Here is a 13,279-nt window from a genome sequence, read left to right as displayed (position 1 = left end):
ACCCTATAACAGGCCACTACCGAAGCAAAGAGGGGCTGCTTAGCATTCAAGCTCTCAAGCTAAGCAGCTTGTACTGTACTGGGAAGAAATGGGTGGGGACTGAAATGACATAGGCACTGTACATGCGTATACAGTAGCTGCACACCTAAACAAACAATCATCATACAGTAGACATCCCAGTCTGATATACAGTGAAAGAAAGAGGTGGGTGGGGTGGGGTGGGGGGGTAACACAGTTGGCCCGAATCATGCTCCGTCCTCGCTCACTTCCTGGTGAAAGACGTGGGTGTGGGATGTGGGACAGCTGGAGTCAGCAACCCAGCAGCGGTAGCAGCAGCAGCAGACTCAGACGGACCAACATCTCCAACCTACCTACATAGCATACCAGCGATAGAAATAGCTACAACAATAACAAGGACGAGAGAGAGAGAGAGAGAGAGAGAGAGAGAGAGAGAGAGAGAGAGAGAGAGAGAGAGAGAGAGAGAGGTCCCCTGGAGCTAAAAAGGATGGGATCTGGCCTGTGTGAACCCTGGCTGCAGTGGGTGGGTGGGCCGGTTGTGCTAGGGCTGGACGACTGGCTGGCTGACTGGATGGTTGACAGGCTGCCCCCAGCTTGCTCGTGTATGCAGCCTGTAACGAGCCCCTTTCTCCTCTGCTCTGCAGGCGCCCCCCGCATTGAACAAAAGCAGCAGAAACAGCAGGGGCTGGACTGGAGGCAGCTGAGGCAACCATCAACATCACCATCATCATCACGGGTATAGACATGGTGCCTTCAGCCAGCCATCCAGCCATCCAGCCATCCAGCCTGGCAAGCAGGCAGCATATGCTCCTAACATGGTTAGCAATCAGGCTACCAAGCTCTACCAATCTCCGGCAATAGGGGGATTACAGCAAACACCCTAGTGTGTGTCCTCACACATGTCTGGGATTTGTGACAGAAACAGAGAAGGAGAAAGCGAGGTGGAGGTAGAGAATAAGAGAGACAGATAGAAAGAGACCAGGAACAAAAAAAGGCAGGCAGCAGGAAAGAGAAATAACAAAACAAAAGGAAGAATGGAAGCCAAGTACCTACCTACCGTTCACTCCTCCTTCTGCTGCTCCATGTTTTTTTTCCTCCTCCTGCTTTCCTGAGTGTGCTGAAGGCAGGGTGTTGCGGGAAGAGAGGGAGGTGCCTGAGATGAGATGAGAGAGAGAGAGAGAGAGAGAGAGAGAGAGAGAGAGAGAGAGAGAGAGAGAGAGAGAGAGAGAGAGAGACTCCGCAGGGTTGCCTGCCTCCATACAGTAAGAGCCCTGGGCTGAGCGGTGGAGGGGACAGGGAGGATGATGCTGCACCTCTCCAGCAGAACGGCCCCAGTTGCCTTGGAAACTGAGATGTGATGGAGAGGTGGTTGTGCTATGTGATTGGCCGGGGAGGTGTGGTGCTTCCCGGTGTGACTGAGGCACACGAGCAGAAGGCAGGGGGAGGAGGCGGAGCCAGAGAAGACAGAGGAAAGGGAGGGGCAGAGAGAGAGAGAGAGAGAGAGAGGGAGAGAGAGAGAGAGAGAGAGAGAGAACGAGAGAGAGACGCATGCTTAATGAGAGGATGTGGTTTCCTGTTTTCTTTTTTCTTTTTTTGACCACATCGATCCTGCTTCCCTCCTAGGTAGGAAACTGTGCTCCAGGAAGTACTATTAACCCAAGGAAATGATGATAGCTCTAAAATAGCCACTGTCATCTACACAAGAGGACATAGGCTACTGGATCACTGAAGCCGTTTTCCCTACTCATGATACCAGCTTCATTTAAATGGTAACATGTCCTACTTTCAACTGTTTTTTTCTGTCATTTGTGTAGAAAAAATGTTTTATAAATTAAACCAATATAACTAGTGTTAATACCCAAAACATAGGCTAATTCATCTGAAAAATACCTAATATATTGCCATGCATTTGTGCATGTGTTGCTTGGCACAACAGAATTATATCTGAAATAAAAAAGACTGATGTCCCACTATTAGGCCTACTTTAAAAGGTGTTGATGGCAAAGGCCTACTACATTTGCCATGGACCAATCGGGATAGACTGTTTTACATGAAGAGAGTGAAGACTGTGTAATTGAGGTACCGGTAAGTATGGATAATCAGTGAATGCTTGTTCCTTAACTCACACTAGATGGCAGTACATCTTCACAGTTACATTTTCATGTTGTGACTACTGGTATTCTCTCTCTCTTCTGTATGCTACATAAGGTCAGTGTGTAAACAAGTGCTGCTTGCTTTGTTTTAGTTTTAGGCAGACATGATGACCCCTCTTAATTAGCTGTTACCAAAATTGCAATGACCAAGTGGTAATGAGACACTTAAGACACTGTGGACTGCCATAGTAGAACTAGAAAGGTCTTTCAGTGACTATTACCACAGCCCTTTTCTTCCTAGAAAAAACAATCTGTGCTACAGCGTCCACGTTATTTCCCATGGTAGCCTGTTTATTTGTATTAGGCTCTAAAACATTAATTTGCAATCAAAATACGTGCCATTTTAATAGCCTTATTTGGAGGAATAATACGATAATTCGTCAATTACCGTACAAAGGACTTATCAGTTATAATTTGAAAACAGTGTGCTGTAAGTAAGCCTAGAATTAACTATTTAGTATACCTAACAGGTAGTAGGCCTAACAAGAGCAGTTGTAACCTGCCTGAGGTAATGGTGCCTTGGTGGTCTATCCCATCGTGTCAGTTCATATTTTCTGCAGTCATCATGTTACTCAAACCTTTGATTTGACAAGCTAACACAAACACGAGGATGCAGGTCGGCCACGCGGGTGCGCCTTTCTAATCGGAACAATGACGATTTCATTCCCAGGAATGTAACAAGCAGCACTATCAGCTTCCGCGCTTGAGGTTTTCCAGCTTCAAAGATGGCTACACAACATGACTCTTATTTGTGTGGAAAGAGCGATACAAACCTGAACAGGTATTTTCCCCTTGAAATGATTTGTGTATAAGCCAACAAGCCACCTGACAGGCACTATCTAACCTGGGTGAGTCAGATTATTTCTTCTTTTGCTGTCTCTCATTTTACAGCAGATGGCGCACGTGGACTTTGTTTTGGAGCCACCGCGCGCCTGAGTGAGCTGCACTCATCACTGCTTTTTCCCTTCCAGTCCCAAATCCGCAGCGCTTTCAATTGCTACAGAACATCACTGACCACGTAAGCCAATACGCACCACTATTGGGTTGTGAACCGCACTTTGATCCCCTCTTGCTGAGGTCTGCCTGGGCAAGGGTACTATGAGCTATCTGGCTGCTTCAAAAAGGCAGACATCTACTCAAAATAGACGAGTTTCACATAGAATTATGCATTACAAGGCTTCACATGGAGGTGTTGCCATTAATAAGCTATCAATCATATCATGCAACAACATTTTAGACTCATGTCAGCCACAGGTTGGGAAAAAACCCCTTTATTTAAGGGAAAACAGAAATTACTGAGTAAGCCAAAGCATTCTGGTTTCTTTTCTCAAAATCATTTATTTACTATACAGAGAAGTTGACGTTAAATTCTTTAGTTTGTACACCGGCTTAGGTGAGGCAGGTTTTTTTATGAACAAATAAGGGTTTGCGTTTTGAAACTACACACAGGGTATTTCTAGCAGCTGCAGTTCCCTCCCCCATCAATTCCTTGCCATGAAGCAGTAGTCTTGTCTACTGAGGAAAATGAGGTGGTGGGACTTTAAGACATTGCTATCTGATGCATTTCCACTTGTTCACACGCAAAGCCCTCTAAAACACCTTTTTTCCTTACCAAGATTTCATTTTTGTTGTTGCTTCAAAGCAGCATCTCTTACAAACGAAAAACAAAGTTCCGTACCATCTACAAAGAAGCAATGAATCTTTATTCATATAGGGAATTAAGTACACAGTCAATTAACCTAGCCCCAATTTTTTTAGTACAGCATACCACAAAGAAATCTGATTATAGGTTTTACAAGATTATACAGTTTCAGTACCCAACGGTATTTTTGCAGTTATCAGCAATCATATGATGCTGATAATATATATTTTATATATATACTTTTTTTCCTCTACTTTGGGAAACAATTAGACATAAAACCAAAAATATGATATTAAGAATTAATATCTGGCATGACAAAAATAAAGGATGAATAAAATTTGACCCCATTATCATGTTCCCTCAACCAAGTTAGATAATAAAAAAAATAAGTCTTGCATTTAAACGGTTAAGCTTGAGTGTAAGTGTTTCAGTCCTTTGCTTGTTTTTAGTCAAAACTTTATTGAACCCTCACGTAGTTGTTGAACGTGGCAAATAAACACATGCAAATTCAGGTCAACAAAGAAATAAAAGGCAAATATACAAATGCCTGCTGCTGTTGGTACGTAGAAACCAATACTCCGAACAGAGGGATAGCCATGAGGTGGAAATTTAAAATAATAAAAAAGGCTAAGACCTGGACTGCTTTGCAAAAGGCCGAGAGGTTTCTTGCGAAAGAATGTGCCTTAACGCTTACAAATAAAAGGGTTTTTTTAAAAAGAGAAAGAAACCACAAAAATGATCCAGTGGGGTTGTCCCTTCTGTTAAGTTCCAGAGTGCTCGGCGTGCGTTCTGCTTCCAGACTGGACCAGGGAACGGTGCAAAAGGTTCTGCCCCAGTCTGGTGCACCTTTTTCTTGCGGGTCACACAGGTCCACTCCTTACCCAAAAACCGTGGCGAGCCAGAGAGGAGGGGAGGTGAAGAGGGGAAGGGGGAAGAGGGCTGGAGGATGAGAAGGATCACATTGGGGAGACTAGAAAGGGAGTTACCACAACACCAACCACCACTCATTGGGCTTTGAAGGTTACAAAATAGAATTCCTTTTCAAAAACAAAGGAAAGAAAGGAACGGGGGAATAAAAAAATCCATCACCATGAAAAGAAAATCTGGGGGGAAAAGAAACAAAAAAAAGCACCAGGTAAGAATGTATGGCACAGGTTTGAAAACCACACTGAAACCAGCCTGGCCTCACAGTTCATTTCATCTCCAGTTCAACGACAAATTTTCTTCAGTTTCTGTTCCGTTTCGCTTCTTCTCCTCTTTCGAAACAAGCAAAAAAAACACTGGTATAAATATTGTTTCCTTATTATTCTGAAGGGGTTGTGGTTTTGACTTGTAAAAGGAAAGGAACCATCTCCGCCATATTTTCTGTCAGGGGGGAGGGGCATGCAGAGTTCCATCTGAGGGGGATTTTTTTTCTCCCCCTTGACTCACAAAGAAAGAAGAAGAAAAAAAGACAACGAAACGATGATGGTCAGACTTGAGACATTCTTCTGTCCTCCTCCATTCCATTCAAACCCTCCATCTGCAGCGTAGTGTGTCTACTACAAAAGGCTCTAGCAAGGAGAGGAGCAGCATCTGACAAGGGGTTACAATGGAAGCCACAGGAGGGGGGGGGAGAAGAGACGAGACGAGATGCAGTCAGTCCCACTTTGGGGGGTTGAGGGGATGGGGGAGAAATGCACGTTGCTCAAGGTTATTTGTGCTGCTTTTTCATAATACGGGACCCAGTCTCAACGAATGGGGGAGGGGAGTAGCTTCTACAAAAATACCGGGGGCACACCGGGAGTCATTACTTTTTTGTGTCTTTTCCTCTTTTTATTATTATTTTATTCCTGAAGTTAGAAAACAGCTGCAGTTCAGTTCAGTTCCGTTCCGTGTTTCTGCGTCTGCAGGTCCTGTGTCAGTGTTGAAGATTGCTGATGACTGATTGCCAATAGTCCTCCAGGTTTTATTCTTCTATTTGTTTCCCCACTGTTTTAACAGCAACTAACAGTTCTAGTTTACTGGGTTGGGGGTATGGGGGGTATGGATGGGCAACAGGAGGGTTGCTAAGTCATAGTTTTGGGAGGGGGGTAGAGCCCCCATCCACTCACGAGTGGTCTACAAGGGATGGAGGGACTGAATGGTCCTGTTTCGAGCATGGAGAGGTGGGGATCCATCCATCCCACCCCTACCTCACTGAGTGGTCTACATGAGTACGGAACAGAGGGATTCATTTTTAAGTCCTGTTTAGGGGAAGAAGAGAGAGGTGCAAGCCTCCAGCCTGCCCATCCACACATCCATCACCACCAAGTGGACTACATAACTAGAGAGTATGGAGAAGGGGGATTGGAGGGGGTAAAAGCATAACCTCCCCACCCCCAATCACCAACCCACGAGTGCTCTACAACATGACTATGAAGAGTATGGAGAGGGATTTGAAGTCCTGTTTAGTCCTGTCCTTGACGTCCTGTTTAGGGGATGGTGGGAGGGAGGGAGGGAGGGTGTCAAAGCCCCATGACCACGACCACCACCAGCCCCATGAGTGGTTCCCTACATGAGTGGGTCCGGCTGCAGCTGGTGCTGGTGCTGATGCGGGTGCTGATGCGGATGCGGGTGCTGATGCTGGTGCTGGTGTGGATGCTGGTGCTGTATCTGCTGGGGCTGGAGGGGCGGCGGCAGCTGCAGGGCCAGCAGGGACTCGGTGAGGCCCAGGCCGTGGCTGTGGCTGTGGCCGTGTGGCGGCGGCGTGCCCTCGTTGCTGGATGTCTCCACGATCTCGCCGTTGTAGAAGAAGTACTGGCACTGCATGATAAAGGACTCGATGACCGACTGGTTGAGCTTGGTGGTGGAGAGCGTGTCCTTGTTCTCAAAGTCGGGCCGCATCAGCGTGGGCCAGAAGCAGATGGACAGGTTGTCGGCCGTCATCAGCGTTGTCTTGCTGTGCTGGCTCACCCTGTAGGGGGAGAAACACACACACACACACAGAATTTAGTAACACATACAGTACATACACACTACTACACAGTAAAGTCATCAGCGTCACCTTGCTGTGATGGATCACCCTGTGGGGAGAGAAACACACACATACACGCACATTTAATTTAGTAGCACATACAGTACACATACACACTATTACAGAGTTCAGAGTACTATAGTGTCGTCTTGCTGTGGTGGTTCATCCTGTGGTACACGCACACACACACACACACACACACACACACACACACACACACACACACACACACACACACACACACACACCATTTAGAAACACATATATACTATGCAACATCATTACACAGCGACTTCACGACTTCATCAGTGTTGTCTTGCTGTGCTGGCTCACCCTGTGGGGTGCATGCACACATGTAATTTAGTGACGCGCGCACGCGCACGCACACACACACTAACACACAAACACGCACAGCAAGTTCATCAGCGTGGTCGTACTGTAATGGCTCACTCTGTGGGGAGACAAACACGAACATTTAATTTTGTAACAAATACATACATGCAAATATACATGCACACCCAATCCATTACGCTGCTAGTTCATCAGAGAGCTCTTACTGTGCTGCCTCAACCTGTGGGAGGAAAGGATGCAAGGATGCACGCAAACACGCTTAACTTGAGTGATGTGCAGTGCACACAAACACATACACACAGACATTACAAAGATGTCATTAGGGTTTCTTACTGTGCTGGCTCACCCTGTGGGAGTGAGAACATTTAACTAGCACTACGCACGCACGCACGCACACACGCACAGCTATTATCTGTGATGTTTCCAACTACACCAACACAAGTTGCATCACAAACACTTCTGTGCATTAATTAGCAAAATGTGGGTGGTTATTGAGCCAGCTGGCCATATGTCAGTAAAAAAACAATATTTGAAAAAAAAAACAGGTCCAAGACGACATCTTCAAAACAATTGAAATTTGGCTCTGCCATGGCTCTAAAAGACTGGGGCACTGCACTGCTACAATGGTATCCTGGGTGCGATTCCGGCCCGGCTCATTTCCTGATCCTCCATCTCTCTGTCCCACTCATTTCCTGTCACCATCTTCACTGACATGTCCTCATAATAAAGGCGAAAAAATGCATATAAACTGATTGAAATTCTTCGGTTTTATCATTATGATGACCTTTGCATTCCTGTAAGAAGTCAGAGAATGCACGCACACACCAGTAGCACAGGTGCTGGACCAAACCGAAGAAGGAAACGATAAAGGCAGGCAGCACTGTTTATGCTCCCAAACAAGTTTAATAGCACAACGTTTCGAATGGGCAGTCCTTCATTAAAGTGCAGCCTCAACTGTATTCGAATGATTACAACACAACTGTATTCTGTGAGTAGTTGAAGTAGCACATAATTAAACATGTCAGACAACTGTTTCCCCAATCACGTGCAGAGATTTTTTTTTGATAAAACCATGTCTTCGCAGACCTATGCCTATCTATGGCGTAGCTCTAGATGAATGTTCGTGGAGTAAGGCACAGTCTTGACCTTTGAGAAAGAACTTCTGAAAGGACCAGCCTCATCATTCATGGACACAATAACTGTGACACACACACAGCATTACACAGCTAAATTGAAAACACCAATAACACACATAGTTGGTTTCATATGGCTGGTTAAAAAAGTTGTCAGTTAAAAAAGTAAAATAAAAGTTCTGGGTGGTTTTTAAAAAAGGCCAATAGCAGCTGCCAATTTCCACCCATTTCTCCGACAGAGATAGAAGCAGAGCTGCCTAAAAAAAGACTGCTGCTGCAGCTGTAGCTTAAATCCTCCTTATTCGACAGACACAGAGAGAGAGAGAGAGAGAGAGAGAGAGAGAGAGACAGACAGATTAATTTGCCATCGGCATGTTGAAAGGCACACCAGGCAGACTCTATCCATTAAGATTATTAAGCAAATAGGGCTGAAAATTACATTAATAGATACAGACTGGAGCTGGTATTACAGGCACTAAAACCCGCCGGAGCCAGAGCTGAAGCTGGAGCTTCCCCCCTCAGCTGCCGCCACGGCCACCTCCATGGCCACCCTCCCGCTCGCCCTCCACTCCTGCTCCAGCTCCAGCTCTGCAGTCAGGTAATGCAGATTGCTCCACTTTGGAATCCCTATGGAGAGCAAATCTCTCTAATCCATGGCAGTGTATGTGTCTGTGGAGGTGGAGGCAGAGGCAGAGGTGTGTGTGCGTGTGTGTGTGTGTGTGTGCGCGCGCGCGTGTGTGTGCGTGTGTGTGTGTGTGTGTGTGTGTGTGTGTGAGTATACTTGTGTAATTGTGTCTGTGTAATGTGTGTGTGCGTATACCCATATGCCCATGTGTATCTGCCTTGCAAATTCCTCACTATCTCAATGTGAACATGTGCAGTGTGTGTGTGTCTTTGGCTTTGCACCAGTATGTGTGTGAACGGTATGCATGTGTACAAGAACGTATGCATATGTGTAAATGTAAATTGGGTGCATGTGTGTATGCATTTTTATATGCAGTTACTTTTCCTCCGTATCTCACATCTTCCTGCTATATTCCTGCAGTGCTTGGCATGCATGCAGGCAGGCAGGTAACTCCCTTCTCCTCGCGCCAGGTCATCCAGGTCATTGGACCCCCAATTAGACCGAGCATTTGACCTCCTCCATCCCCTCCCCATCCCTAGATAGCCATCAAACGCTCGAGCACAATGTTGCAATTTCTGTTCCGAGATTCCACACTGTGGGGAAAAAAACTCAAGGCAAAGCCCTGCATTTCTATTAGGAAATCACAACAGGAGACTGGCAATGCCTCTGCCACTGCCTATGACCCCAGTATAATGACACAACTAAAATCAATTCTGTTCTTACGCAGCCATCTGGAAGTGGTTTTCTCTATGGACTGCTGCTTTTAATTGCTTGGGATCGGTATGGACAAAAAAAGAGAAGAAAAAAACCTCACAACTACAACACTTTCTTATCAAGTTTATAATGAACTGAACTGCCAACGACAACTGCAATGTGTCCTGGGGTGGTATAGCTTGTGTATTAGGCGTGAATGTCATTCAAGGTTACGGCGGGATGCAAAAAAAAACAAAAAAAACGGGTGGGCCGGAAAGATCCGGAGCAAGCATTTCAGGCACCTCTTTATTAATATGCGAGTAAATCTGTCTGGAAGTTCCATGCATAATAATGTTACAGCGGGTTCGTTTTTTTCCGTGTGCTGCAGGGTGCAGGGAGAGAGCCTTGCTGCTTGCTTTCCAGGGCTGATACATTTTTGGAGATGGTCCTCTCAACTCACTCGACTTGACAAATCAGAAAAGCAATCTCAGCCCACCAACAGCGTCTTGCACCCACAGATACTCTGGAGTTCTTATTCTCCCGGTTCATTGCTCATGCAGTTCCCAGCACTCGTATACCTCATATGCATGCAGGTGTCTAAGCTGAACTTTCCTGTCGCAGTGGGGTGTTCACAGCCAACACCCTGCATCACGACGACAACGTTAAGGCAATATTTAGACGCGCATTCAAAAGGGTTCAAGACAGGCGGCGAACTGAATGCCAACTGGAGAATGCGGTGGCTCACCGCGGGTGACAGAAGTGTTGGGGGAAACATCAAAAGCACCACAAGAAACTCAAAACACGCAGTCTCAAAACAGATGCAAGAAACGCCGCTCTCTCTCAAGCTGTAATTTAACACATTCTTTCTCTTCCACAACTGAACCAGACTTAAGGATTCCCCTTACTTGCCAAATCCCACTTTACCCTCTAACCATAACCATAGGATTGTTTCATACAGGGCTTTTCACAGAGCTGAGGCTGATGATGAAACGGTAGCGAAAGCCGTGTGCGGTAGGTAGGGGAGCCCTCTCCTTCCCCTTCAAGTCGTTTATCCTGCCTGGCTGTCACCAGCACCTGAAAGCTCCTAAGAGGCTTGTGCTCAGGAACTTTTGTACCTCGACATTGCGTAATAAATGAAGGGCGTACTCACACTGTGCCATTTGTACATTTGACCCTTACAGATATATAGTTAGTTTGGCCAGTGTGACACTTCTTAGTTCTGCATCGGAGCATGTTGCTCATGACCTTTGATGAGATGGACTAGGGCTGTGCAATATATCGGATTTATATCGTGATATCAATATTGCTGTCAAACAATATCAAATTTCATAATAATGAGTTATAATGAGTCATTTTTTTTCATTAGTATATACAGCCAAAAGGTAAGTTACACTAAGTGCAATACATTCCCCTCCACTTGAGCCATTGCGAGCACAGAGCAGACTCGTTACCCAACACAAAAGCGGCGTACACACACAAAGCTAGCTTTTCGCTTGCTCGCCTACTCGCCACTCTTTCATGGAACGTTCGCTGAAAGTTCCCGCGGCTTTAACTGCCAATGGACAGCCGAGAAGTACCGAACTCTGCATTCCAATTGGTTACTCGCCTCGCTCGAAGATAAAATATTTTCAACTCGGAATCCGCCCACATAGCATCGCTTGTACAGTACTCGCCTACTCGCCTGCGAGTCTCGCTGGGACACATTGACATTCTATTGAGTTAATTCGCTGAGCGAGTAACTAGCAGCGACGTGTGTGTACGGCCCTTTATGCAGAACACCACTGTGTGTTTCTCTATGGCCCTCTGCTCACACTGCTGAAGGAAGGGAAGATTGTGATTGTTAAGCACAATTATTTGTCTTACAAAGAAATATCTTCCTAAAAAAATTATGACATCAATATTGACTAAAAAATTGTGATATTGATTTTTGTTATAATCGAGCAGCCCTCAGATAGGCTCTAACACACTTAAGATAGACTGAGGCAGAGTATAAGTGGAGGTAGTGTGATTGGAACAGGTACTTGAACAATCAACAGTCATCCATATTATAAAGAACTCTGAAAAAAGGCAATGAGTCTACTGTACAACTCAGAAACCCAACAATGCAAACACTGATGCAGCTTGATATACCATACTGTCAGTGCATGAACCAGAGACAACGGTGCTCCAGATCACGCATCAAACCACAGACACTTGTGCACTAATACGGTACAAGTGAGAAATTGGACTGAGAAAGTAAAAGTCCTGTCAGCTTTTTACTAATACATGTGATTTATTCATTAATGGGCTCATCAGTTTGTTGAAGGGGTGTGTAATGAGTATCAGCTGTTTCATTTCATCGGCTGGAGCAATACATGGGTTATCCATTTGTAAACAATCCCTGTCTGCATGCACAGCCAGGGGTCCCTCTTCAACCTCTGATTGTTGGAAACTGCTGTCACTCAAAAAACGTGCTCTCGTGGTTGGCTGCTTAGCATCTTGCCCCTCCTCATATCACAAATGTTTGTAAACAAGAAATCTATCCATACATGGGAGGGTTTTTTGCATTCTGAGTCAGGGATGTCCGCCCTTATTGAGAGCATGCCTCGGGATCCTTACCGGTTCAGGTGAGTGATGATATATTTGAAGACGTCAAAGTTGACTGCCGGGAACTTCCTCACGATCTCCTTCAGCACCTGCATCCGCTCTATGTGGTCCACGATTTCTGGGAGAGGTAGGAAAAAAAGGGCGGGGAAAAACAATACAGATATGAAGTCAGTATGTCAGGGAAGTGAGCAGTAGTGAACCACTAAACTAAATAACATGCACGTCATCACCACAATATATGGAGAAATTCCAAAATTGTTTCAATGTTATTTAATTTCACAATGTCAGTGTAGAGCAGTACATAAACCTCAACAAAAACCAACTGTAATAGATTTTCACTTGCCAATTTTCACCTGTACACACTGAACAGGGCTTTAGGGCAGAGCAACATTACAAGAATATGAAATATATGACATACAAAGATGGCGAATAATAGCAGGGAGAGCAACACAAACAAACACGGTCAATCAGTTAGGAAACAAGTGGGCCGGAGAGACTGCCACTGATCTGCACAGTTCGAAACACCAAACACAGAGGCCGGGCGGACAACGACTCTTCAGCCCTTTTGAAGTGCGGCATCGCACTACGGGCCGAAAATGAGACACTAACACAAGCACACAGCAGCACCTCCTCCAAAGGTGCTCCACAATGGTGTTTATGTTTGTCTTTGTCTGAGAGAGAAGTAGAAAGAGGCACAATAGTGTGTGCATGCTTATGTTTGTGTTTTCACACTTCTGTGCATACTTATTAGAGAATGTCTGTGTGATCGTGTGTGTGTGTGATCGTGTGTGTGTGTGTGTGTGTGATCGTGTGTGTGTGTGTGGTTGTGATCGTGTGTGTGTGTGTGTGTGTGTGTGTGTGTGTGTGTGTGTGTGTGTGTGTGTGTGTGTGTGTGTGTGTGTGTGTGTGTGTGTGTGTGTGTGTGTGCATGTGTCTTGTCCAAGGATGTTTGTCTGTGAGGACTTCCAGGGCAGGACTTGAAAAAGCGCAGGCTGTGAGAGGCAGGCTGAAGCAGGAGGCTTATGCAGGAGACCATTAGAGAGAGAGTGAAGCTGAGGGAGGGACGCAGGCTGTTAACTAAAC

At 45.6% G+C, this 13,279-nt stretch overlaps 2 protein-coding genes across 3 annotated transcripts in view; both read right to left on the bottom strand.

Moving 5' to 3' along the window:
• The window catches only part of akap6 (A kinase (PRKA) anchor protein 6), a 215,741-nt gene extending 214,590 nt beyond the window's left edge, over positions 1 to 1,151 (bottom strand). Inside the window, exon 1 of the mRNA XM_063184362.1 lies at positions 1,072 to 1,151. The gene's annotated coding sequence lies outside the window, so the exon portion shown is untranslated. The remainder of the gene's footprint in view (positions 1 to 1,071) is intronic.
• Positions 1,152 to 3,848: 2,697 nt separating this feature from the next.
• The window catches only part of arhgap5 (Rho GTPase activating protein 5), a 79,592-nt gene continuing 70,161 nt past the window's right edge, over positions 3,849 to 13,279 (bottom strand). The window contains exons 6-7 of one of the 2 annotated variants that reach the window (XM_063184363.1): positions 12,209 to 12,314; positions 3,849 to 6,748 (exon numbers count right to left, since the gene is read on the bottom strand). In XM_063184363.1, coding sequence (XP_063040433.1) covers positions 6,346 to 6,748; positions 12,209 to 12,314 — 509 coding nt within the window. In that variant the 3' untranslated portion in view covers positions 3,849 to 6,345. Of the gene's footprint in view, positions 6,749 to 7,463; positions 7,507 to 12,208; positions 12,315 to 13,279 lie in introns of those variants that run through there. The other variant, XM_063184364.1, reaches the window with a different exon arrangement.

The sequence above is a fragment of the Engraulis encrasicolus genome, chromosome 19, assembly GCF_034702125.1.
Source record: "Engraulis encrasicolus isolate BLACKSEA-1 chromosome 19, IST_EnEncr_1.0, whole genome shotgun sequence".
In the NCBI taxonomy this organism is placed as follows: Eukaryota; Metazoa; Chordata; class Actinopteri; order Clupeiformes; family Engraulidae; genus Engraulis; species Engraulis encrasicolus.
The sequence above is the reverse complement of the archived record's forward strand: the minus strand, read 5'-3'. Positions and strand labels throughout refer to the sequence as shown.